The sequence below is a fragment of the Drosophila guanche genome, unplaced genomic scaffold, assembly GCF_900245975.1.
Source record: "Drosophila guanche unplaced genomic scaffold, DGUA_6, whole genome shotgun sequence".
NCBI lineage: Eukaryota > Metazoa > Arthropoda > Insecta > Diptera > Drosophilidae > Drosophila > Drosophila guanche.
The window spans coordinates 9,635,544-9,660,344 of NW_022995744.1; the positions used below are offsets into that span (position 1 = coordinate 9,635,544).

Sequence of the window (24,801 nt, forward strand, 5' to 3'; positions counted from 1 at the left end):
ACATAATAAACATAATACAATTTATTTGTACTTAAATTAGAGTTCAGTTCTTCTCTGCAGCTGCTGCTGGGCCTGAAGTTTGGTTAGTCATTAAGTTGTACTCTTTGTTAACATAATTGTTTGTACGTATTTACTTGTATGTTAAAGTTCGAAAATGTTTATTCACTTATTACGCTGAATAAACAAGATACAGTTAACGCAATGCCCACCCCAGTCACGGTGCTCATTAATAGCCAAAGAGGTGTATGTAGCGCTCAATGTTCGGGTCCTGCAGGGTCTGCAACAGAAGGGCATTAACGTTAGTTTTATATGAAAGTCATTTATGTACTAACCCCCCGGACTTGTTCTTGCGGCACAGCCAGGAATAGGGTCTTTGGGTCGCGGAGGTCTCGAGTCTGCTGCAGCACTGCGAATGTCTTGTAAATGAAATCGTTAGACATCACATTCTCCAAGTGGAGGTAAGTTAGATTCGGGCATGCCTGAATCACGGCCAACACTGGTGACGATAGTGTGCCCTGTTCGAACTGTTCATTAAACCGGAGACGTACAAGGTTTCTCAGCTCCGTCAAGTGGTATATGTAGCTGGGCTTGGCGAAATATAGTTGCAGATCCTGCAAACTGTGTATTCGGGCAATCTCTTTGACTTCGTCGGGCTCGAGGTGTCTGACGCCCAATACCAGATTGATCAGATTCCCTGAATGTGCAGCGGCCAGTGCAGAAAGCAACGGCAACAGAGGTCCCATGGGGACATGATTCCAAAATAACGACAGCGTGTGCAGCTCAGGGATCTGAGTAATGGGCAGGTACTCCCTCGCCGGACGATCCAAGGTCAGGTCCACCTCTCTCACGTGTGTCAAGTGCGGCACCATATCAGCCAGAGCTTTCTCGATAGAACCATTACCGAACGGCAGTACTCCAATTCTGAATGTGTCTTCTTGTAGACCATTCTCCTCGACGTCTACCACAAATGAAGAATGCAAATCCACGCTGTCTGCATATTTATCCACCGATGAAAGTGTTTTATCTGCAACTAAAATGGATTTCAATGGCTTTCAAGCGGATATCTTTTATCTTTAATCTTACCGCCGCGGATTAGGCCAACGCTTTCTATTTTGTGCAACTTTTCTATGCATTTAATAATACAATTAATGTCGCAGCACGACGGGCCAATTTCACATTTCAACGTAATGCGCTCCAGGTTGGCCAGGGCGCCTAAAGTTTTGGGGAGAACTCCTCTGGGAGTTGGTTCTTCTTCAAGGGACAAAAACAAAATTCGAACATGTTCACCCGCTTTCCGCAGAAGCCGCAATTCCTGATCTGAGTCTGTAAGCTCCAGCCGCTTGTACAGGCCCGCTGCATAATCGTTTTGGACGTTCCTGAACCGGCTGCATACTTGACCAAAGTGCATATGATCCCTTGCTGGGAGGCGTTTTAAAATTCCAGCGATGCAGTCGTCATTTAGATCTACAAAAGAAGTAGTCTCCATTTTTTGGCAAGAAAATGTAAACAAACTCAGATGCTCATTCTCTACACGGGAACATTTGCGTCACATGAACTACACATTTATGTAATTAGCAACAGAGACACCTGACGAGGAATTGTCTAAGTTGTTTTTATCGGTATATTTTGAAAATGAGTGGGTATATTTCGGTATACTTTTGAGGGTCAGATGGTATAGTTTATCGATAAAACAACGGTCACACTGCGCCATATATCACAAAATGTTAACCTTATTGGAAAAACGAAACCAAAAACAATAATTAGCCATCAAAAACCTACATAAAACAATCTACAGTCATGGCAGATACCTCTGCATGTCAATTGCAGTGCGAGTACAAGGCGGTAAGTTCCAAAGCGACCACTTGCCAAATTTGCATCCCTCCATGCGGTCTGCTCCTTTGTTTTGATGATCATTTGGCCAATTTAATCTATTTTGTGTGTGTTTTAGATCCCAAATCTTGTGTAACAAGCAAATGCAAGACACATCGAACGCCCACGTCGCCACTGGCGAGCTCTACTCCATGGTAGGAAAGTTGTTTCGAAAGAATATCGGTGACCCTCGCACCAAGCTGGAAAATACTGAAGAGCAGTAGCATGATGTGTGTGATTCGTGCGGTCTATGTGGATCAGCCCAGGGATGTCCCCTGCGGTGGAGCTCGGAGCTTTTTTATAGTTCTCATGAACCACCTGGGCATGAGATCACAGACTTTGGCAGCGGTGCCATAAACGCACTGAGAGCAACAACTAACTATTATGTACCAGATTTGGATGAACACGCGCCCATTGATTCAGAGAATGTGAGTATATCAGCGGTAAGCATCGATATAAGTAATTGATGGTCTATCTTGTGCTTGTGTTTTCTTCCTTCAGTATTGGCCAATAAAGAGGCTGCCAGCAATGTGCAGAGAGATTGGGTTTCTACATCCCCTGTACATCGATTTCTATTAGCTGCCAAGTTGCCAGAGCAAGATCTACAGGAGTAGATCTGTCGCCAGACAGACAATGAACTCCGGCGGCGGCACCGCACTCGCAAATATCAGCTGCCAGTATTGCAAGCTCGCGACTGAGCGATTCGAAGAAGACATTGAGCCGGGCCCCTCATCTGACACAAGCCTCTCTCAAGCGATGCAGTGAGACGGTAAAGTTTATGCTGACTGTGCCAGCAGCCAGCTCTCTAAACATTTTCTCGTTTTGTGTTTTACAGAAAATCGAAATCTCATTCGTCGTCATGGAGCCGAAGGATGAGGATCTTACAGCTCTCCAATACACAAATGAGCGATGTGGTATCGGTGTCGTACCCCAACATTGAGCTCAACTATGTGGTTGTCAGGCTGGAGAATGAATGCCCCGTCGCTGCATCCATCGTCCCGCTGAAGATCACGGAAGGCTGGCCAACGAGCTGACCATACATTGTAGTGCAGCAGCGACTCCAACTTGGGCTGCGATCAGGACTAAAAATTATGAATCTGAGATTGGGAACGAGTCGAATTAAGGAGCAGGATAAGATTAGCATGCATAATGTACAGAAACAGCCAATTATGCAAAAATGTATAGAAATTTTGGTTACAAATAAAGGTGTGGCATACTTTCAGACGGCTCAAAACATTATTAAATAATATATGAAGTATCTTTTGGGGGCGGCGTTAATTAGAAAAGATGTTGCATACTTTCGGGGCGAATTTATCCATAATTAAAAATGACATAACAGCCATATCCTTCAGTGCTTGAGGTCCTTGATGGATTCAAATGAAAAAGGATACTCTCCCGCTCCCGAGGACTCGTGGCAAGTCCTGATTTGAAAGGACACAGCCGAGTTATAGCGATGTAAAAATTATATATTAAAACAACCGTAAAATGCCATTATCCTAAAGGTCCTTGCATCCGAAAGGATTAAATACGATCCGGGGCATTGTCCCAATCACGAGGAGGTGTAGGATGTCCTGATCCGACAGGATACAGCCAAGTTATAGCGTTGTAGGGATTCAACAAAAAACATCCTTAAAATGGCATTATCCTTAAGGTCCTTGCATCCGAAAGGATTGCAAGCGATCGGGGACATTGTCCCGATTCCGAGGAGGTGCGGCATATCCTGATCTTCCTTCAAATAAAGGATAAAACAATAAAAGAAATCTGTCTTGTTGTTGTTGTCGATTTATGTTGTTGTTGTTGTACAACAACCACGTCGTTTGCATGGTGGCGCCCCCACGATCACTCACAATTGGGGCGCCACTTTGCTAAAAAAAACTGTTGAAAATGCTTCACTCAAATGTACATTTTCAGACCGAGTACCAGGCCAACAGAAATCAGCAGAAAGTAGCTGGTTTTTATTTTTTTTCACTGTGGCAAAAGTTGGCTGCTATAAAACCGTAATTAAATTTAAAAAAAAAAAGAGCAACCGTCTTTTTGCACAGTGGCGCCCCAATTGTGATCGGTCACTTTACGAACTCCGTTATTTTAGTTCCAGAAGTGGCCAACGTGATCGTGGGGGCGCCACCATGCAAACGACGTGGTTGTTGTACAACAACAACAACATAAATCGACAACAACAACAAGACAGATTTCTTTTATTGTTTTATCCTTTATTTGAATTGAATTATTGATAATTTGTAGTCCTGATCGCAGCCCAAGTTGGAGTCGCTGCTGCACTACAATGTATGGTCAGCTCGTTGGCTAGCCTTCCGTGATCTTCAGCGGGACGATGGATGCAGTGACGGGGCATTCATTCTCCAGCCTGACAACCACATAGTTGAGCTCAATGTTGGGGTACGACACCGATACCACATCGCTCATTTGTGTATTGGAGAGCTGTAAGATCCTCATCCTTCGGCTCCATGACGACGAATGAGATTTCGATTTTCTGTAAAACACAAAACGGGAAAATGTTTAGAGAGCTGGCTGCTGGCAGAGTCAGCATAAACTTTACCGTCTCACTGCATCGCTTGACGTCGACACTAAATTGCTGAAAATGTCGCAAATACGAGTAGTTGCTCATGTCCTGGGTAACCATCTGGGCCAGTTGCATGGCAGCCACGGTCGGCGAAGGGCATCCATTCGAGCACTACACATCCAGAGAGGTTTGTGTCAGATGAGGGGCCCGGCTCAATGTCTTCTTCGAATCGCTCAGTCGCGAGCTTGCAATACTGGCAGCTGATATTTGCGAGTGCCGTGCCGCCGCCGGAGTTCATTGTCTGTCTGGCGATATAGCTTCCGCTGCTTGATGGAGTCAAAGTCAATCTTCAGTACATCGGCAGACTTGCTCTGCGAAACCATGGTACTCCTGTAGATCTTGCTCTGGCAACTTGGCAGCTAATAGACATCGATGTACAGGGGATGTAGAACCCAATCTTTATGCACATTGCTGGCAGCCTCTTTATTGGCCAACAAAACACAAAGCACAAGATAGACCATCAATTACTTATATCGATGCTTACCGCTGATATACTCACATTCTCTGAATCAATGGGCGCGTGTTCATCCAAATCTGGTACATAATAGTTAGTTGTTGCTCTCAGTGCGTTTATGGCACCGCTGCCAAAGTCTGTGATCTCATGCCCAGGTGGTTCATGAGAACTATAAAAAAGCTCCGAGCTCCACCGCAGGGGACATCCCTGGGCTGATCCACATAGACCGCACGAATCACACACATCATGCTACTGCTCTTCAGTATTTTCCAGCTTGGTGCGAGGGTCACCGATATTCTTTCAATACAACTTTCCTACCATGGAGTAGAGCTCGCCAGTGGCGATGTGTCTTGCATTTGCTTGTTGCACAAGATTTGGGATCTAAAACACACACAAAATAGATTAAATTGGCCAAATGATCATCAAAACAAAGGAGCAGACCGCATGGAGGGATGCAAATTTGGCAAGTGGTCGCTTTGGAACTTACCGCCTTGTACTCGCACTGCAATTGACATGCAGAGGTATCTGCCATGACTGTAGATTGTTTTATGTAGGTTTTTGATGGCTAATTATTGTTTTTGTTTTGGTTTTTCCAATAAGGTTAACATTTTGTGATATATGGCGCAGTGTGACCGTTGTTTTATCGATAAACTATACCATCTGACCCTCAAAAGTATACCGAAATATACCCACTCATTTTCAAAATATACCGATGAAAAGTAAATTCCTCGATTTTACTATTTCTTTTAATATTACCAGCCTGCTTAGACTCTCACCACTCAGAATATATTTTTTTAAGATAGAAGAATCAATTTTGTAAAACATTAATACATTTTAAGGATCTGCTTTTGTTATTTTAATCGTTTTTTCAATAAATTTGTGAAATATGCCGCAATATTTGTTGTTTCGACAACCAGTGCTCTAAAACTAATAAGGTAACCATCGATAAGAAACAAACATATCGAGTATATAATTGATGTCCGACAAAACCTCGCTGCCATGCATCGCAGTTCGTGTATCGCATCGATAGTTTTTGAAAAGGTTCAACAGCTGATGCTATATTTTCGGTTTCTATAGAATTTTTATAAAAAAAAAAACGAATACGATTTGACCACAATTGGGAAAACTCACAATTGGAATTGACAATTCACAATTCAATTAACCGTCAAAATTAATACTTCACAATGGGAACTTGCATTGTTCTTTTCATTCGTTAGTCGTTGTTGTTGTTGTGGAAAAGAACAAAACAAAAACAACTCAACTAATTTCGTGGACGTGGAGGCTCACCTTGTTTGTTATGCTAATTAGAAGATTCGACTCCATTTAGTTAGTGCTTGTAGATAAGAATTTTACGTTTTAGTTTTGTAGTCCAGAACTGTCATAAATGTAACAAAATTACGAGTACTAAAGAAACAAAGAACATAAGTTTGTTACGAATATTTACCATTCAATAAGGTAAGTGCTGAGTGCGTTTACAATGAGCACCGTGGGGACCTCCGCTGGGCATTCGTCGCCGGAAGTTCCTCGAGTGCTCTGTGAGGCTTTTATCTCAACTTTCCTACAATTTGGTAAAAATGTCTTCGCAAACAGCGACAGCAACTGCCGCTGCCACTGCCACGGCAACAGCAACAACAGCGCCCGCTTATCGGCGACCGTGTTCAATGTGTACTTGCTCGGAGCCCTCGCCAAAAGATATACTCATTTATACATACATACCATACGTTCTTCTTGTACATGACGATGTGTCTGTTTCCAGTTTGTCTTTGCAGTAAGTCGTTGTCGGGCTCGTTGCCTACGTTTCACTTTATTCTCCAGCCAACACCTGAGCTAACACACGCCAATAATAACTGCCGTACCGTGCCGCGCACAACTCCTACGTAGCGTGGCTGCATATGTCGTTGAAGCCACCACCCTGACACGTATCCGGCGCATGCAGTGACAGGGAGAGGGAGATCCCAGGATCAAGAATGCGGAGGCCCAACTTCAAGTGGATGGTCAAGTCCATCCTGCTGCTGCTGATATCGCTGACTCTGTTGGTGCTCATCACCAGCTGGATATCGTCGAGCCCCTACACGAACCGGCCCGTTCATCACAGCGTCGAGCCGCAGCCCGAGAAGGCAGAGCTCATGCGCCCAAAGGCCGCCGCTGTGAACGAAAATGTAGTGGAACGCATCCAGCCAATTCATGTCGATGCGCGCAAGCCAGACCCGGAATCCGCGAACGAAGCGGATCCAGAATATCCTGACGAACACCCCAAGCGGTTCCGGCCGAAGCACGACGAGGTTGCCCAGCAGCCTGAGCAAGAGTTGCACCAGAAGAGAACCAACGAAGAGCAGGCCGTAAAGGATTGGCATGACTACGCGGCAATGGATAAAGACGCTGTGCGCGTGGGTATCGGGGAAGGTGGCAAGGCGGCGAAGTTGGAGGATGAGGCGACGAAAGAGCAGGAGCGTACAATTTCCCTGGAGAACGGCTTCAATGGTCTGCTCTCCGACTCGATATCTGTGAATCGCTCACTGCCCGACATTCGCCACAAACTGTAAGTGAAACAGCAGCAAGAGCAGTAAAGCGATCAGTTACCATCATTCTTTATCCACGCAGCTGCCGCCAGAAGGATTACCTGGCCAAGCTGCCCACTGTCAGCGTCGTCATCATTTTCTACAACGAGTATCTGAGCGTGCTGATGCGCTCCGTGCACAGTCTAATCAATAGATCGCCCCAGGAGCTGCTCAAGGAGATCATTTTGGTGGACGACTACAGTGACCGGGAATATCTGGAGGAAGAGCTGGAGCGCTACATAAAGGAGCACTTCAGCCAGATGGTGCGTGTGGTGCGACTGCCCAAGCGCACGGGTCTGATTGGAGCTCGTTCGGCTGGTGCAAGGAATGCCACCGCGGAAGTGCTCATCTTCCTCGACTCGCATGTGGAGGCCAACTACAATTGGCTGCCACCGCTGTTGGAGCCAATTGCCAAGAACAAGCGCACGGCGGTCTGTCCCTTCATTGACGTCATTGACCACGCCACCTTCAACTATCGGGCTCAGGATGAGGGTGCACGCGGTGCCTTCGACTGGGAGTTCTACTACAAGCGACTGCCCCTGCTCGAAGAGGATCTAAAGTATCCTGCCGATCCCTTCAAGAGTCCCATCATGGCCGGCGGGCTCTTTGCCATATCCAGGGAGTTCTTCTGGGAGCTGGGTGGCTACGACGAGGGCTTGGACATCTGGGGCGGTGAGCAGTACGAACTGAGCTTCAAGATCTGGATGTGTGGCGGCGAAATGTACGACGCGCCCTGCTCCCGTATTGGCCACATCTATCGCGGCCCTCGCAATAACGTGCCGAGTGCCCGAAAGGGCGACTACCTGCATAGAGTAAGTAAAATCAGTTTCTAGAGGGATCATTGAGTCTCTCATTCTGCTCTTACCTTGCAGAACTACAAGCGTGTGGCCGAGGTCTGGATGGATGAGTACAAGCGCTATCTGTACGAGCATGCAGACGGCGTCTACGAACACATCGATGCCGGAGATCTCACGGCACAGAAGGCGATACGTAAGAAGTTAAAGTGCAAATCCTTCAAGTGGTTCATGGAGGAGGTGGCCTTTGACTTGATCCACAGCTATCCGCCCATTGATCCGCCCACATACGCGCTCGGCGCCATACAGAATGTCGGCGATAAGCGCCTGTGCGTAGACACAATGGGACGCCGAAAACACAACCGGATGGGCATGTACGCCTGTGCCGATGACCTCAAAGTGCCACAAAAGTCACAGTTCTGGGAGCTCAGCTGGAAGCGGGACTTGCGGCTGCGCCGCAAGAAGGAGTGCCTCGATGTTCAGATTTGGACTGAGAATGCGCCCGTCTGGCTGTGGGACTGCCATTTGCAGGGAGGCAATCAATACTGGTACTACGACTATCACACGCAGACCATCAGGCACGGTCTCGAGGGCAAGCGTTGCCTCGAGCTGCTGCCCTTCGCCCAGGAGCTGGTGGTGAACGCGTGCAACGACAGTAATCCGTATATGAAGTGGAACTTTGGCTCCTTCAACAAGAGTGCGCTCGACCACTACGACAAGGATCTCGTGCTAGAGCTGAACTGAGTCGATGTACTCCACCGATTCCCACTTGCCATGTACTTAACACTGCGATGTAAATATTTAGGCTAATTACATATACATATACAGATACATTTACATATGTAGAATGTAAGATAATTGGCCCATTGGCACATTCCAATGTTGCATTCAGCGCGACAATGACTATCACTAGCAATGCATTTATGTACATCAAGTTATTTAAAGACCAGAGAAAAATGCACTCGAGCGTGTGTAACTTTGTTTTCGTTTTATTTAATATTAATATCTGTTTGCTTTCAATACGCGTACTTTAAATAAATATAATTTATGCTCCACTCACTCTCCACCGTAACTTTACTCACTGTATACCATATACTATTTATATACGTGTTCTCAGAGTCGCGTATTGTATTCTGTATCTCGTCGTCTGCTCTTACAATATGTATTTTCTTCATGTTCTCCTCCATATTCTCCCGTGACATTATGCGCTCGCCAGGTGCGCGCGCGTGCCTTATCTTTGTTCTGCTCTGTTTCTGTTTCTGTTTCTCTTTCTCTTCGTTTCTCTTCTCTTCTATTCTCTACTTTTCTGTTCGCTTAGTACCTATGCTTCAGTGTTAATTGTTTTTCTGCTTTATCATATGCCAATATTTATAGTATATATGGGTGTGTATATACTGCTGCTGCTGCTGCTGGGTGTATGTATAATGCAACTATTTTTGCTGCTGCTGCTACTGCTGCTTGTCCCGCAAAAACTCAAAAGCCTTTCGAGGATCATGTGTTAGTGTGGGTGTATGTGTGTGTGTAACTTAATAAATGGCAAAGGATTTGCTTTTATTTTAAAATGATAAGTAAAAGCATTTACAAACTATAATAGTTGTTGGCTCGCATAATCAGTTAATCAATTATCATAATTTACGTTAATATATATATATATATATATATATATATACTATATATATAAACATTTAAATATTTATCAAAACATGTTTTTTCTTGTTGCTCAAAAGTCTTCTTCGCTGCCTTACATTTACATTACTTATTATGTCGTAAAGACTTTACATTCTACATGCAAGTATTTACGATCTCTTCTCCTACGCTTCTATGTTCTCCTTCCCTTTCTTATCGTACTAGTTCGTCAAATTATAAAAGTACAGTACGTATTATTTTCAATAACCATTTTTTGTTTTGTTTTGTTTTGTTTTGTGCAGTGTGTGTGTGTGTGTGTGTGTGTGGGGGTCTCTCTACACTAATTTGATTTGAAATTCAGTTGCGCTGCCACTTGATCATCTTCATCTTCTGCTTCTCTCTTGCTTTTGTGTCTTTGTGTTTGTTTTGTTTACTTGGATGGATACAACAATTACTTGACAAATGATTAGGCAAATAATTAGTTAATTTATAGTAGTTGTTGTTGTTGTTTTTGTTGTTGTTGGTTGTTTAGTGCTTAATACTTGATTGGTTTCGAGTCTTTTTGGGTTTTCCTTTTTGCCTTTGAAATGAATTCTTTCCTTGCCTTGCCTTGCCTGCACTTTGCCATCCACACTTACAGCTCTCTTCTCCTCTCACTTGGGAAAAATCATAATCTAAACTACACTAAAACATTTCCCTTGGGCGCATACAAATAAATATGTTTGGGTGTGTTGTGTTGTGTTGGTGTTTGCTTAAGCTAAGTTTAAATTATGTTTAAAAAAATGTCTTGCTGCCTCACATTTTCTCACAATAAACCAAAACTGTGATCTGTCATCGCTGGCCCTGCTCTCCGCTCTCCGCTCTCCGCTCTCCTCTCTGAAGTAAACGATTGATTTATCAAGCAATCCAAATGGAAGCCTGCTCTGCTTGAACCCAAGGGGAACAGCCTCCCATTTGTCTTGTGGCAATTTGAATCCGTTTGGCACTGGGCAGCACCGAGCACCAAAGGGACAGACAAATTGAGTGGAACTTGTGTGGAACTCAACTGTAGATAGTATTCTTTTGTAGTCTAGTGTAGTGTATGTGTCGCGTCGACTTGGCTTTTGTTGTAGTAAAAACTGTTCTATGCATATTGTTTTTGGGTTTGCGAGTGGTGTGTGGTGTGGTGTGTGGTGTGTCGTGGCGAAATTCTTTACCTTTTTCTAGTTGCATTTAAAAAATTGTTTATTTGTACTTTTGGCAATGATCTTTTTGTGTTTTTTGTTTTGTTTAACTTTCCACTAACTCTGTTTAGTATTTTCCATCGTTTCTGCTCAAGCGTTTTGCTCTGTTTTATTAGTTTTTAGTGTGTTTGATTTACTCTTTTTCTTTTAGTGTTCGTTTTGTGGTTGCTTGTTCTGTAGTTTGTTTGCTTTTGTGGTGTGATTTCACTCCATTTCATTTCTGTTAAACATAGAAAAATAATAAAACTCACTGGGACAACTGGCTGCTTGCTACTCGCTACTCGTTACTCGCCGCTACAGCTCTCAGCTGCTCGCTGTTGTCGTTGACTTAGGAAACTAAAGTTGATAGATTTATTAAGCTAGCTGCATGTTTATTGTGGTTTCGCTTTTCCTTGCTGTGTGTGTGTGTGCTGTGTGGAATGGTGTGGACTGGCAGCGCCAACTCTTTGTCTTCTCTTGCTGCTGCTGCTGCTGCTTACTCCCTACTCTTTCTACTCGTTCTACTCTTTCCTTCTCGTATGGCACACGAAATCAGACGCATATACAAAAATAATTTACTGGGACTTTTGCTTTGAGAGAATTATTCAGTCATTGTGTGTGTGTGTGTGTATGAGGGGGTGTGGTGTGTGTGTGGGACTTAAGATAAGAGCAGCGTTGCTGGGGGCAGCAGTGGAACTGGAATTGGAGCTGCATCCGGGGAGTGCAGCTCCCGAGGATAATCATGTTGATTACCAGTAGAAGGATCTGCTCAGCCGCTGATAGGCAGACAGATTCAAGTCTGCTGCTGCTGCGGCGGCGGCTGCGGCTGCTGCTGCTGCCCCGCTCCTGGCGTGGGCGTTTGGCCACCCTGGCCATTCCCATTGCCATTGGCGCTGGCGTTGGCGTTGGAGCTGCCATTCGTGGACGATGTCGGACTGCTATTGCCCTCCTGATAGGGCCCCGTAACCACACAAGGATGCATAGGAAACAGGGTCGTCCACGACGTTGTCGTTAGTGTTGGTGCGTGGAGGGCAACTTTCTCGTTTTTTGGCTGCTGTTCGTTCGACTGTGACTTCTTGGAGCTCGCATCGCCGCTGCTCTTTTTCTTCTTGCTGCCGCTGGCTCCGTTCTTCAGCGGCTGTCCGTTCTCCTTCTTGATGGCGGATGGCGGCACGGGGGCCAGCTCATCGTGGCCGAGCATCGCGTCGTCCAGATCCAGGTCGTCGTCCTCGCCGGCGGCCTTCTTCAGCAGACGCTCGCGCTCCTCTTTGGCTTTGTTGTCGAGGTCCGTGTTGATCTTCTTCACTCGCATCTTCTCCTCCCACTCGTCGATGCCGTGCCGGGAGCGATTCAGATTCCTGTGCTGGTAGAAGATCAGCGTCATCCGCGTCGGATGGTGTCGGTCCGGCCTGCGCACAGCCGTCGTCGCGTGCATCTCGTGCTTGGCGCACTCGATCAGCACGCTGCCGTGGTTCAGCGCGATGGCCACGCCACCCATCTGTGGATCCTGGAAGGCCTCGATGTTCTCATTGATCTCCGCCACCTCGCCGATGGGCTCGATCTTGCTGGAGTTGGTGCTGACCGGCGATGCTGTGGGTCCTGCATTTCCGCTGGAACCTCCTCCTGCTCCACCCAGTCCTCCTGCTGCTGCTCCCGTTGCCCCGCCATTGGCATCGCTGCCTGTGGAGTCACCGGGGGGTGGCACTGCCAATGCTGTGGCAACCGTTGGCTCCACCGTGGGCGTTCCCATCTGGCCAGCTCCATTGCTGAGATCCGGCAGAATGGTCTGCGGTGGCGTGGCCGCCAGCTGCTGCTGATGCTGCTGCTGCTGCTGTTGCTGCTGATGCTGCTGCTGCTGGTGCGGGTGCTGTTGGTGGTGGAGTGGCGCGGGTGCCGTCAGCGTGGGTTTCTGCAGTCCAGCGATGGTTGGCGCAACGGCCCCGTGTGAGGCTATCAGCGTGCCACCTCCTCCGGCGGCGGGATTGGCCGCGCCATAGCCGGACCCCGTCTGATGGTGGCCGTAGACATTCCAGTTGGGCGACGGCGGTGGCGGCGTGGGCGGCGGCGTCTGCTGCGGCGGATACATGCCGTACGGCGAGTACGCCTGATGGTGGTACCCATAGTTGTAGTTCATGTTCTGGTACGCATCGTAGGCGGAGTAGGCCGAGTGGGGCGGCGGCGGTGGTGGCGGATACATCTGGTAGTTGTTGGCATACTGCGCCGTGTACTGGTAGTCGCTGGGCGGTGGCTTCGGCTTCACGAAACCCTCTTGCGGATGGTGCGGATGATGGGGATGGTGTGGATGGTGGTGGTGCGCGGCAGCGGCCGCCGCCACGGTGGTGAGTGGTGCGAGATTGGTCATCGGTTGCATGGCTGTCAAGGCGGTTAACTTACTCTCGGCCACCAGGCTGTGATTGACCAGCGTTGTCGAGTCTGGATTCTCCTCGCTGATCAGGCGGCTCTTCAGCCCATCCACGCCCTCAACTCCGACTCCTGCTACACCCACTCCGGGAGGTACTCCTCCCACAGCTCCTATGCCGCTCTGCTGCTGCTGCTGTTGCTGCTGTTGCTGCTGCTGCTGCTGCATGTCTGTGCCCGCTCCCGGCAGATTGGTTACTGCTGTCGGGGTCAGGTTGTTGTAGCTCGGCACATACCCCCCATTCGTCGCATCGTGCTGCGAGGCTGTCGTGGTGGGTGTGATCGGAGGTGGACCCGTGACAGGCGCTCCTCCTGCCCCGCCTGGTGTCAGGAGTGTTCCACCTGCTGCTCCTCCTCCTGCTGTGGCCGTTGGCGGCGTCACCGTGTTGAGCTGCTGCTGCTGCTGCTGCTGCTGCCCCGCCAATTGTGGCTGCTGTGCTGTGGGCGTGGTCGGAGTGAGTGGCGGCACTCCGGCCACTCCGGGCGGTGCGGGCGGCCCCGCCTGTGCGCCCATGCCCATGGCGTGCGGCGCCGGCCAGTTGCCGTAGTAGTTCCGCGAATCGATATAGGAGCCCGTCTGGTAGTCGTAGGAGTAGGGCGAGTCCAGGACGGTGCTCGAGATCTGGTTGGACTGCAGCTGGGCGTCCGTGAAGGTGTCTATCATGGTGGCCATGTTCATCAGGCTCGAGTTCGAGCTCATCAGCTGCCCGGGCTGCTGCTGCTGCTGCTGTTGCTGCTGCTGGCCCCCAGGTGGCGCTGCACCCACTTGCCCCACGGCCGCACCATTGCTGGCATTAGGATTGGCGCCGTGCACGGGCGGTGTGCTGAAGGCACTGCCCGCCGGACTGGGATTGTTCGTCACCGGCGTCTGGCAGCGGGGCGAGGGCGTCGACGGTGGCGCCGAGCCCGGCGTGGAGGCGCTGGAGTTGTTGTTCGACTGATTGGACTTTGCCTTTGACTTGGACTTGGCGTTAGTTCCTCCACCGTTGGCACTGCCCCCGGTGCCGTTCTCCTTCTTGATGTTCAGGGCGGGCGGACTGCTCTGCTGGGACTGTGACTGTGACTGTGACTGCGCCTGCGTCTGTCCGCCGCCATTGCTGGAGCTGCTCTGGCTGTTGGCATCCCCGGCGGCGTCTTGATCGCCGTCCGGTGGTGCCGCCTCATCGCCCTCTTTGCGCTTCTTGCCATGCCTGCGGCAGGGAATCAGCGGCGTGGATCGCACGCGTACTTCGCAGGGGAATCTAAGGGGAGGGAAAGGAATGGTTGGGGCATTGTTAGCACTTGTCTTGGGGGCAGAAGTCGGAGCTGCTGCTCAAAACTCAACGCTACACTCACTTGTCCAGCATTTGCACCGCTCCCGTGCGGTGCTTGTCCCGCTGCCCCTCGATGCTCTCGAACTCATCCGTGCCGTCCATCGTGTACAGCGGCAGCACGTGAAACTGCTCGTCGTCGGGCAGGCGATTGTCCCTGTTGCCGGGCTTCAGCAATGCCACGTGCACCGTGCAGCCGTCCTGCATGTTGTGCAGGTCCCGATGCGAGTGGGCGCAGAAGTCGAGGCAGGCCGTGACACCCGAGAAGGGTTTGCCGGGCTCCAGGCCCAGCCGGCAGTCGGAGGCCTCGCCCTCGTACTTCGTTTGATTGTCATAGGAACGCGGGCAGACCTGCTTGAAGACGGGCGCCAGCAGCGTGGCTATCAGGTTCATGTGATCCTCAATGGCCGCCTCCTCGCTCTTCACCGACAGCCGGAACTTGCGCACCGTCTTGGACCGCGCATACTTGCAGCCATTGTAGTACATGGACCACGAGCAACCGAAGCTATACGACGCGCCCGAGGTCTCCGGATCGAGGCCTAAAAGATGCAAGAAAATGTTCAAGAAATCCCTTGTGGCTGGGGTTGCTTGATCTGCCTTACCTTGACAGGCACAGGTGCGGTTCTCGTTGGTGGCGCAGCGTCGCGTCGTGGGCAGGCCGTATTTGTTGAGCTTGGGGATCAAGTTCTTGTAGGCATTGTCCGCCTCCAGTCGCGGCATGCCATCCCAGGCCACCATGCAGACAACAATGTAAGCGGCTATGCATCTGGGAGGAGCGAAAGAGAAAAGTTTAAGCAAGGTCTGGGGAAGTACTTCATGGCTGTGGCCTACCTATGACCCGGTCGCTTCTTCACCACCACCAAAATCTTCTCCTCCAGGTCCGCTCTGCGTATGACCCACTTGGCCACAGGACAACCCTGCGAGGTCTTGCCCTCCTTGCCCGTGTAGACAATCTTCTCGATGCGCAATTGCCGACCCGTCAGCTGACACCGATCCTCGAATTCGCGCCGCAGCTCCATGAGGGAGGAGGCCGTTCCTAAAGGGAAGAATTAGCTCACTGAAAGGCAAGTCTTTTGGTGACTTTCACTCACCGAGATGCGTGTAGTAAGTGCCCGGCTCTGGTGGATTCTTATCCGACTGGAAGCACTCGCATTCGGGTATCTCCGTCTTGTTGCCCTTCTCCAGCCGATCCGTTGTGTCGAAGAGCGGATTGATCTTCTCGTGCTTCACAATGATCTCGGGTATCTCGTCGGGCTTCTGCTTGCCCTTGGGCTTGCCCGCGCCACCGGGCTTCATGCCGTTGTGTGCCTCCGCCAGCTCATCCTCGTCGAGCAGCTCCTCCTTGGGCTGGATGCCCAGACCCAGGCAGGTGCCGTCCTTCAGATGCTCGGCCGTGGGTGGCCGCGTGCCGCCCTGGCGACAGCACGAGAAGCCATTGTTCAGCGGTTTGCCATCGCCCAGATAGGTGTACCCGCCCCCACCGCCATGCCCGTGCCCGTGACCGTGGCCCAGCATGCCCATGTCCTCCAGCTTTGGCTCGAGCATTCCGTGGTGACTGAGATGCGGCGGCGCTCCGTGCGTCAGGGCATAGCGATGCGGGGGAATGGGATAGGCGTGGGCTGGTATGTCCTTCTCGTAGTTCGTGGGCAGCGGAATGATGCTGTTCGTGTCCGGCTTGCGGTCCAGCTCCAGCATGCTCTGCCCATGCCCGTGCCCGTGCCCGTGCCCGTGGCCATGGTGCGGATTGTTGCCGGGCGGCGGCTTGCCCCTGCCCCCGTACGTCGAGTGCTGGTAGCCAGGCACAAAGTTCTGCTGGAAGTTCTGCTGGAAGCTGCTCGCTCCGGCGCCATAGTACGCCGAATTGTGATGGTATCCGCCGTACTCCTGCTGCCCATGCCCGTGTCCGTGTCCGTGTCCGTGGCCATGTCCGTGCTGCTGCACCGGCTGTCCCTGGCCATCGTTCTGGCAAAAGTCCGCGTACTGAATAAAGTTCTGGTAGTTGCGCTCGTAGCCCTCCATCTTGTTGGGCTGTCCGGGCATGCCGCCCGGCGGCGGAGGCAGGCCCGGCTCCGTCTTGATGTACTGCCCGTGATACTCCTGCCCGGCGGCCGGGTGCGGGTGCGGGTGCGGGTAGTGTGCGCCCAGGCCGGGCTTCAATCCACCTCCCGGGTCCGTGGCATTTCTGTCTCTGTCAATCTCCGCAGCTGCCTCTGCGGCGGCTGCTGCTGCCGCTGCTGCCCGGCTCGCCTTGCTGCGACTCCGCGACTTCTTGGGCTGTGCAACGGGCGGAGGGGGTGGCGGGGCCTGTGCCAGTGGCAGTGGCAGTGGCACCGGCGGCACGGGCTGTGGCGGCAACTCTGCGTGGCTGATGGTCGTGTGCTGTCCTGGCTGGTGCTGCTGCAGCTGCAACTGCAGCTGGGCATCCGCTCCCGGGTAGCCGCCACCGGCCACAGTCGGCTTCTTAAACGACTGGGCATGGTGCGGCTTCCAGATGTGGTCGCCACCACCTCCGATCGGCTCGGCAGCGCCCGCTATCGCCGCTCCCTGTTGCTGCTGCTGCTGCTGTTGTTGCTGCTGCTGCTGCTGCTGCTGCTGCTGCTGGTGCGGTGGGGCGCTGCTCGGTCCGTTGGCGCTCAGCGCCGCCTCGGGCCGGAGGTGGTGGCTATACGATAAAAAATGACCGGTCTGCTGATGCTGCTGCTGCTGCTGCTGCTGTTGGCTCTGCGGCTGACTGGTGGCTGCCACTGAGCCTGCACCCTGCAGCTGATGGTCGGGCGGCGGATCCTTGGGATCGCTCTTCCGCATAATCATCGACTTGATGCGCGTATTCAGATGCACTCGCTCTCCCTGCGGATATCCTTCACCTGCCATCTGCTGCTGCTGCTGCTGCCAGTTCCAGTCCTGCATGGGTGGCGAGGAGAGGTGTCCCTGTCCCTGCCCCTGCTGCTGCTGCTGTTGTGGCGCCACATAGGGCTGCAGTCCGTTGCCAGTCGGGGACTGGGACACGAGGCGTGGCTGTTGCTGCTGCTGGATGAGACTCGTCCTCGTGGGACTCTGGGGCACTGCCAGGGGCTGGCCTTGATTGGGGAGTGGCTGCATCGGCGACGACGCGGGCTGTGCCACTGTGGCTGGTGGGGCGGGCGTGCTGGTGCCACCACCGCCTGCCGCCGTCGCTTGTTGTTGTTGCTGGGATTGTTGCTGCTGCTGCTGTTGTTGTTGTTGCTGCTGCTGTTGCTGTTGCTGTTGTTGCTGTTGGGGACCGCTGTAGTCGCCTGAATACCCGTTACAGTTGAGTGAGCGCGGCGGCACGCTGCTCACCCGCGGATATCCAGGCGTGTCGTTTCCCGACATCGTCTTGTTCAGATCAGCGCCCACCAAATGCTGCTGCTGCTGGGACTGCTGTTGCGTCTGCTGCTGCTGCTGCTGCTGCTGCAGTCCACCCACCGAGGACGAGGGCGGTGCTGGGGCCGTGGACACCTGTCCGGCATAGCTCACGCTGCCCGGCGCAAAGCCCGCGACACTCTGCAACCCCACCTGATTGATGGCCGAGGGTGCCGTGGACAGCTGCTGGCTCTGGAAGTCGTAACGCTGCACTGGCGCCGCATACGGCGAGCGGCCGTAGTTGGGATCAAAGCCGAGGCCCGACTGCACGTAGCCGTTGGAGGGATACGCGTACGATTGCGTCTGAAAGTCCAGCGAATTGAGCGATGTGATGGCCGGGCTGTTCTGTGGTATCTGCTGTATGAACTGGTTCTGCCAGCCCTGCGACGGATCCGCCTGCCATGTGGGATAAAAGGCCATGGGTGCCTGCAAAGGGGAACAGAGAATTTATTGGAATATTTTAATAAATAAACCCTAAAAACAGCTACCACAAAATGCTGTTTCCATGGGAAATTATTAAACATAAATCATACAAATTTTGTTTGCCCTAATTAGGCAGCGAAAAAGTAATTGCGGAGCAGGCAGAACACCCCCCATTCAACCTCCCCTTCCGTGGCAGCCACATTGTTTGCTGTTGTTGCCTTTTATTGTTGTTTCTCCTGCAGTTTGTTGTTAATTAACGCGCCTTCAATTATGCTACGTTTTGTTGTGCTCCGAATAAACAGGAAAGGAGTTCCACCCCAAAAAGAAATGAAACAACTCTCCCCCCAACTCACGATCCACAACCCGTTTTCATTTGCATTTTTACGACAGCACTGCAAAAAGTTATGAAAGTGAAAGCCACAACAACAGGATGGGGGAGCAGGCTGGAGGGAGGGAGGGAGGCACTGAAACAATAAAATTGCAAATAAAATGCAACAATTAAAATACAAACAAAATTGTTAATAGTTCAAGTGCCAGACTCCATTCCATCCCCCCTAGAAATATATTTATTTGGAAATTCAACAGAGAGAAAACATTTCTCTGTGCGAGTTTTTTTTTTGCTGTTGATTTATTTTGAAAAGCATTTTACCAATCATTGATAAAAATCGACCAAAAAATCGTTATGAATGAATGAACGAAACTCTCTCTCCCTCCCTCTCTGTCTGTAGTATATCTGTGTGTGAGTGTGTGAGTGTGTGTGTCTGCTGTCTGGTTCTGTGCGCTTTTTGTGTGTTTGCACAGCTGCGGTGCGACGTGACAGGGGCAGGGGCAGACACAAGCGAGAATTTATGGGTTTGTATTTTGCATTTTGTTGGGTTGAAAACGGAAAACGAAATGAAATCAAATGAAATGCAACTGATTGACTGGCAACAGCACGATGGCAGCACCACCCGAAGGTCAATGGTCAAAGGTCGCAGCTGCTGCTGTTTTTAATTGCTAAATGAAAGGGAAATCGAAATGGAAATTGCATTGAAGTTTGTGCTCACCATTGGCTGTTGCGGTTGATCCTTCATGGTTTGAATTTGTGCTGTTATCTGATGCTGCTGCTGCTGCTGTGGCAAATGTTGCTGCTGCGGCTGCTGCGACTGATGTTGCTGCTGCTGTGCGTGTTGCTGCTGCTGCAAATGTTGCTGCTGCTGCTGCTGGAAGTGCTGCTGCTGCTGCGGATATTGTTGCTGCTGTTGCGACAAAAGTTGCTGCTGTGTCAACAGTTGCTGCTGCTGCTGCTGATGCTGCTGATATTGTTGCTGCTGTTGCGACTGATGCTGCAGACCAGCAACTCCAGTGGCTGGAACTGTTGCTGTTGTGGTATTTGGCGACTGCTGCGGCAACAATGTTGCTGCCGGCGTTGGACTTAGACGGGGCGATGTGGCTGATGCAGCGGCTGCACTCAGTTTATTTGCTTTGGTGGAGGTTTTGCGGGCACGTGACTGCTGAAATTAAACCAATAAAAGAAGAGTAAACTCTGATTAGTTGAAGTCTTTAAAAGAACAGAGAGTAATTGCAGTAATTATGGCAACCAAATATTTGCAGCTATTTTCTGGTTGCCTTCTGCAGACTTGCAGCAATTAGTTTAAAATATATTTTTAATTAAGCAAGCAACATTTTCGCTGTTGGCTGTACAAATATTTTAATTGCCTCCCCTCACCAGTCCCCTCTCTCCTCCTTCTAGGGTAGACCCCCATCCGATCGCATAAATTATGCTCGCTTCGTTCACATAATTTCTTGCTTGTTTTTTGCCGGCAACATGTAAAATTTATGTGCCCCACGATTTATGTGCAATTTATTTGTGCAGCCAAAACAACAACAACAGCGACTGCAAAATGTTGCACACAAAAATTCATAGCTGCAACAACAGCAACAGCTGCGGCTTGGAGACTGTGGCTGAAATATGTTGCACTCCCCATTAAAGGCTTTCAAAATTTATGTTCATAAAAGAGTGGTGCCCCGTCCCGTCCCGTCCCGTCCCCCTGCCGTTGTCGTTGTCGTTGCTTTGTTTTGTTGGGTGGTTAGGGGTATTCCTAGGGATGCATTCCCCTTGTGGAAAGAGTGTAAAAATAGTTGGAACAGACTACTGCTCGGGGCAGGTCAATCGATAGCGTCACATGGCCACCACCACATCCGAGTGCAGAGTGCCGAGTGCCGAGTGTCGAGTACGTGCTGCAGACTATGTATATGGGTGGAATGCTTAAAAGTTGTTCTTGATAAAATGCGCACGAGGGGGGGTGGGCAGAAGAGAAGCCATAAAATAGTTGGAAAAACCTTTTTGCCTTGAGCTACTTTTCTATGGTTTTGACATCAAATGCAGATTTATTCATAATAGTTTATATTTAGACACAGAGGCGAGGGCCATGACAAGCCAAGAAAATTGTTCTACGATTGAGGCATTGCTTTGCGCCAATTAAACCACAAAATCAAACAAAGTATTTGTTGCTCTTAGAGCAGACAGTTGATAACATTTACACGCTTGATTTGAGCCATGAAAGGGGATACAAAGGGCAGCCCAAAAGAGCCACAACAAATGAGACAGAACTCGGGTAAACATTCTGGAAAGCAAACAAAAATCAACTGCAAACTCAGAACGAATCTTTTGCACAAATATTCCCCCCGTAAACATTTCGTAGGCTAATTACAAAAGGCACAAATCAAAAGTTTACCAAAAATGCCAAAACCAACAGCAACAAATGACACAATGGAAAGTCTGGTCTGGCCAATTAAAGTGGCTTAGACGGGGCAGGGAGCGGGGGATTTGTTTAGACATAAATACAATTTGCACACATGGACGAATGGAATGGCAGTCAAAGCAAATCGTTTGTGTTTGTGCAAATTGGCTGCAATAAAATGATTTATATTTTACACATGTATAAAATAATATTTGCCACCTTGACAGGCCCAGGCCCAGGCACAGGCACAGGCCCAAGCACAGACCAATCTGTAACTGTGTGTTGCCTTATCCAGCATAATGCAATGCAAATAGATTCCACACAGTTCGAATTAGAGATGGCAGATACACAGAGCTGCAAAAATTAATGTTTATGTTCTAGTTACACCGTAATATTGTCTGCTTTCGGTACAGTCCCGGCAACAGTCTCGGTTTGTAACTTTTCTCGTGCCTTTCGTGCACGAAGTGGAGTTTGTGCCATCTCTAGTGCGACTCCAAATGCCTGACTCCCACCTATCTCTCTCTCTCTCTCTCTTTTATCAGTGGGGACCAGGTGCGACGAAGCAACCAAATATCTTGGGCAAACAGAGTGGTGGAGTGGAGAGTGGAGAAGTAGGAGGATGTCGCCTTCCAGCTCCTGCCTCTCTTTGCTTTCTAAAAATATTTGCATTGCAAATATCGAGATGTAGGAGGAGGAGCAGGAGTCAGAGGGGTAGCAGAGGCGGAAGCGCAGGTGCAAAAATTAAAATAAATTTGCACGCAATTTCAAATTGAAAATTGCCAATTATTTCTGCTTACATTTCCCTTTCCTGTTCCTTTTCTCGACCCCTTGCTGCTGCTTTTGAGCAAACAAGCGATAGATAAACATCTGTATATTTGAGCATAAACAATATACAGACCTCTATATGAAGGTATTAATTAAAGTTTTGCAAACATTGGGCAACATATTTGTATATTTGTATTTGCTCAGGCATTGACAGGCGCAAACACGAATGGAAAAACAAATGAAAAATCGTAAAAAGCGGGCACGGGCACGGGCAGGGCAACAACAGAATAAATATAAATAAATGTTGTTTTCTTTTTCTAGTTTCTTCTCTGCTCTTTAATGCATTTTCCTCGGCCCACACACACACACACACTATTTACCGAGTTCATAAAAGTTAATTAAATTTTTATGATACTATTTTGTGTTTGTTTCTTGGTTAAATAAATAAAGAGTCCAACAGAAATATGGCCTCCAGCGGGGGATAGTAGTAGAGTGTGTGTGCTGTCAGGAGATAGTGAGAGATTAGTGAACTGCAGTTGATGAAACAGAAAGGAGAACGCAAAGAAAAAGAGACAGGCTAAGCAAGTCGAAGACTTGAATACACTTGCAGAACCATTCTAAGTGTGAAGATTGATTCCAGGCACTCCAAACGAACAATTTTCGTAGCTTTATCAGCAAAATACTCCCCAAGAGAGTGAGATATTACAGAGACTCCTTATTCTTTTCACAATCATAATACTCTATCTCTGCACGCGCTGCACAATCTGAACAACAACAAGAGCTGCGAGCAATGAATGATGGCCCTGGGGGAGATATTTTCTTGCTCAGAGAGAGAGAGAGAGAGAGCAGCTCCTTGGCTTGCCTTCCTTTCTACGCCCCCACCCACCACGCACTCATTCGCACAAAGTGTTGAAGAGAAAATTGCGCGCTGAGTAAACAGCAATTAGTTGTGTCGCTGTGTGCGTTTATCTTCGCTGCTTCGCTGCCTCGCTGCCTCGCGTGTGTGCACGTGTGAGCGCGTGTGTCGTGTGTGCATGTGTGCGTTACATTGCCTTGATAAGCAGCAAACGAAATGAAAAGAAAAGAAAACGAGGCGAAATAAGGTTAAGTAAAGGTAAAAACCTTGCCACAAATTTATAGACATGATTTACGTGTCCCTCCATGCAAATCTTTAAGATATGCCAAATGTAAGGTTAGTTAAGCTCCGCCAAATTGAACACTTGGTAATACTTGGCCAGAGAGAGGTACAGTTCCATGGCAAACTATCTATTTGAGTCCCTCTTCCACACTGATAAGCGGCCATATACCCAGACAACACCTCTCCTCTCCCCCTCTCTCTCTCTCTCTCTCTCTCTCTCTCTTTCTCCCTGTATTCCCCTCATAAATTACACACATAACAGCGTCTACATTCGTATAATATAAATTATTTACATGTCCCCAAAGTCAAAGTCTGCTGATAAGGTCGAGCACAGGAGGGTGAGAGAGAGGGGAGGGGCATAAAAAGCAAATCAAAGGCAAATGAAAAGAAAACACGGGGAATAGAATTGTAAATAAATCAAATATTAGTTATCGTTTATTTTCTTACTGCTCGGAGAGGCTCTTCTATTTGCTCTAGACACGTTATCTGGAATGTGTGTGTTTACTGGCATGATTGGAAAATGTTGAAAAGATGTTGAAAGGTGTTAAAGTTCTTGAGGTAATCGTTGATCAGTGAGTCCAAAGAGAAATACCCTACAGAAACGAATGCAGACAGACTCTGCTTTAATTACTTTGGCTTTATCCTATAGTAAATTCGATTGGAATCCTGCTTCCAAATATTTACACATTTCCTGCTTGAAAATTGCCAAGGAACATTTCACACAATCCAGCCAAAATAATTGTTTGCAATTAAAGCAAATCTTCATCGGTAACAATTCTGCATTTTCAGCAGAATATTTCATTGGGTTCCACACACACTTCCGACCCACATCCCACTTTTGCTCCGTGTACCATTTGCTTTAACGGTAAATGCAATTTCTATGATTGCATCCAGACATCATTCTCCACCTCTCTTTCTCTCTCTCTCTCTCTTGACTGGGGAAACACCTTTGGGGGCTGCTCAAATATTTAACTTGTATTTCGTATTCATGCTAATTTTGCATTTTCCACAATTTTCTCGCCCACCCACTTTAGTACTCCTGCTTCCTCCCTACCCTCTTTTCCCTCTTTCTCTCTTGTGTGTTCTGCACATCTTCCCCTCATTTTCTCCATCCATTCCTAACGCCCTGCCTCTGTGTGTGTGTGTGTATGTGCGCTCCTTTATTCCATTCCATTATCCTGCAGCACATTCTGCCTGGCTCTTGAGTTTCTTGCGGGCTGTCTGTCTGCCTGGCTGGCTATCTTCTGCTTCTATCACCCACACACAAACACATACACGTAATTGCAACTGCTCGTCTATGTGTGTGCCTGCATGTAATTGTACGTGTCGAGTGTGCGCCGTTGCGCAGACTACAGTTATTTCTTTTTTACGCGCCTTCTGGCATACTCTTTAATGAGGGTATGTATTATGATTTATTATTTCACTATAGGGTATATGAGGCAGCATTAGGAACTACAAAACTTGTCTATGAACAGCCAGAAATGACATATTTGCACTAATTAGATCTATTACTGATTAATACATAAACATTTTACCCATGGTAATGATGACAGGGTATCTAG

At 49.0% G+C, this 24,801-nt stretch overlaps 3 protein-coding genes and 2 long non-coding RNA genes across 8 annotated transcripts in view; 2 read left to right on the top strand and 3 right to left on the bottom strand.

Moving 5' to 3' along the window:
• Window positions 1-3: 3 nt before the first annotated feature.
• LOC117579196 lies at window positions 4-1,556 on the bottom strand. Of its 2 annotated transcripts, none has more exons than XM_034264966.1 (3): window positions 1,084-1,556; window positions 333-1,024; window positions 4-277 (listed from the first exon to the last, which is right to left on the bottom strand). In XM_034264966.1, the coding sequence occupies exons 1-3, from the start codon at window positions 1,484-1,486 to the stop codon at window positions 227-229; spliced, it is 1,146 nt and encodes a 381-aa protein (XP_034120857.1). In that variant the 5' UTR covers window positions 1,487-1,556; the 3' UTR covers window positions 4-226. The 2 variants fall into 2 exon arrangements, with proteins under 2 accessions (XP_034120857.1, XP_034120856.1); XM_034264965.1 differs by having other exon boundaries at window positions 333-1,030.
• Window positions 1,557-1,653: 97 nt separating this feature from the next.
• LOC117579200 lies at window positions 1,654-3,093 on the top strand. Of its 2 annotated transcripts, none has more exons than XR_004573451.1 (4): window positions 1,654-1,888; window positions 1,949-2,297; window positions 2,371-2,638; window positions 2,705-3,093. It is a non-coding gene; the product is annotated as an uncharacterized LOC117579200 (long non-coding RNA). The 2 variants fall into 2 exon arrangements; XR_004573450.1 differs by having other exon boundaries at window positions 1,658-1,842.
• A 995-nt stretch (window positions 3,094-4,088) lies between these two features.
• On the bottom strand, window positions 4,089-6,710 carry LOC117579201. Of its 2 annotated transcripts, XR_004573453.1 has the most exons (5): window positions 6,346-6,710; window positions 6,189-6,276; window positions 4,947-5,282; window positions 4,424-4,868; window positions 4,089-4,357 (listed from the first exon to the last, which is right to left on the bottom strand). It is a non-coding gene; the product is annotated as an uncharacterized LOC117579201 (long non-coding RNA). The 2 variants fall into 2 exon arrangements; XR_004573452.1 differs by lacking the exons at window positions 6,189-6,276; window positions 6,346-6,710 and adding an exon at window positions 5,389-5,582 and having other exon boundaries at window positions 4,091-4,357.
• Window positions 6,234-9,315, top strand: LOC117579194 (N-acetylgalactosaminyltransferase 6). Its single transcript, XM_034264963.1, has 4 exons — window positions 6,234-6,356; window positions 6,658-7,440; window positions 7,503-8,271; window positions 8,332-9,315. Exons 2-4 carry the CDS (start codon window positions 6,869-6,871, stop codon window positions 8,995-8,997), a joined length of 2,007 nt encoding a protein of 668 aa, XP_034120854.1. The 5' UTR covers window positions 6,234-6,356; window positions 6,658-6,868; the 3' UTR covers window positions 8,998-9,315.
• A 969-nt stretch (window positions 9,316-10,284) lies between these two features.
• The window catches only part of LOC117579192 (DNA N6-methyl adenine demethylase), a 92,627-nt gene continuing 78,110 nt past the window's right edge, over window positions 10,285-24,801 (bottom strand). The window contains 8 exon segments of the mRNA XM_034264960.1: window positions 10,285-14,740; window positions 14,835-15,348; window positions 15,412-15,575; window positions 15,641-15,845; window positions 15,901-17,983; window positions 17,986-18,067; window positions 18,069-18,616; window positions 19,660-20,106. Of these exon segments, the coding sequence (XP_034120851.1) occupies window positions 11,875-14,740; window positions 14,835-15,348; window positions 15,412-15,575; window positions 15,641-15,845; window positions 15,901-17,983; window positions 17,986-18,067; window positions 18,069-18,616; window positions 19,660-20,106 (6,909 nt within the window). The 3' untranslated portion in view covers window positions 10,285-11,874.

What these genes read in the sequence shown, in the direction of transcription:
- LOC117579196 (XM_034264965.1), bottom strand. Translation starts at nt 1,486, where the DNA reads ATGGAGACTACTTCTTTTGTAGATCTAAATGACGACTGCATCGCTGGA. An exon ending in CGTTGGCCTAATCCGCGGCG is followed by an intron (nt 1,031 to 1,083) that starts GTAAGATTAAAG and finishes AATCCATTTTAG; the next exon opens with TTGCAGATAAAACACTTTCA. An exon ending in CGCAAGAACAAGTCCGGGGG is followed by an intron (nt 278 to 332) that starts GTTAGTACATAA and finishes CTTCTGTTGCAG; the next exon opens with ACCCTGCAGGACCCGAACAT.
- LOC117579194 (XM_034264963.1), top strand. Translation starts at nt 6,869, where the DNA reads ATGCGGAGGCCCAACTTCAAGTGGATGGTCAAGTCCATCCTGCTGCTG. An exon ending in CCCGACATTCGCCACAAACT is followed by an intron (nt 7,441 to 7,502) that starts GTAAGTGAAACA and finishes TTATCCACGCAG; the next exon opens with CTGCCGCCAGAAGGATTACC. An exon ending in AGGGCGACTACCTGCATAGA is followed by an intron (nt 8,272 to 8,331) that starts GTAAGTAAAATC and finishes CTTACCTTGCAG; the next exon opens with AACTACAAGCGTGTGGCCGA.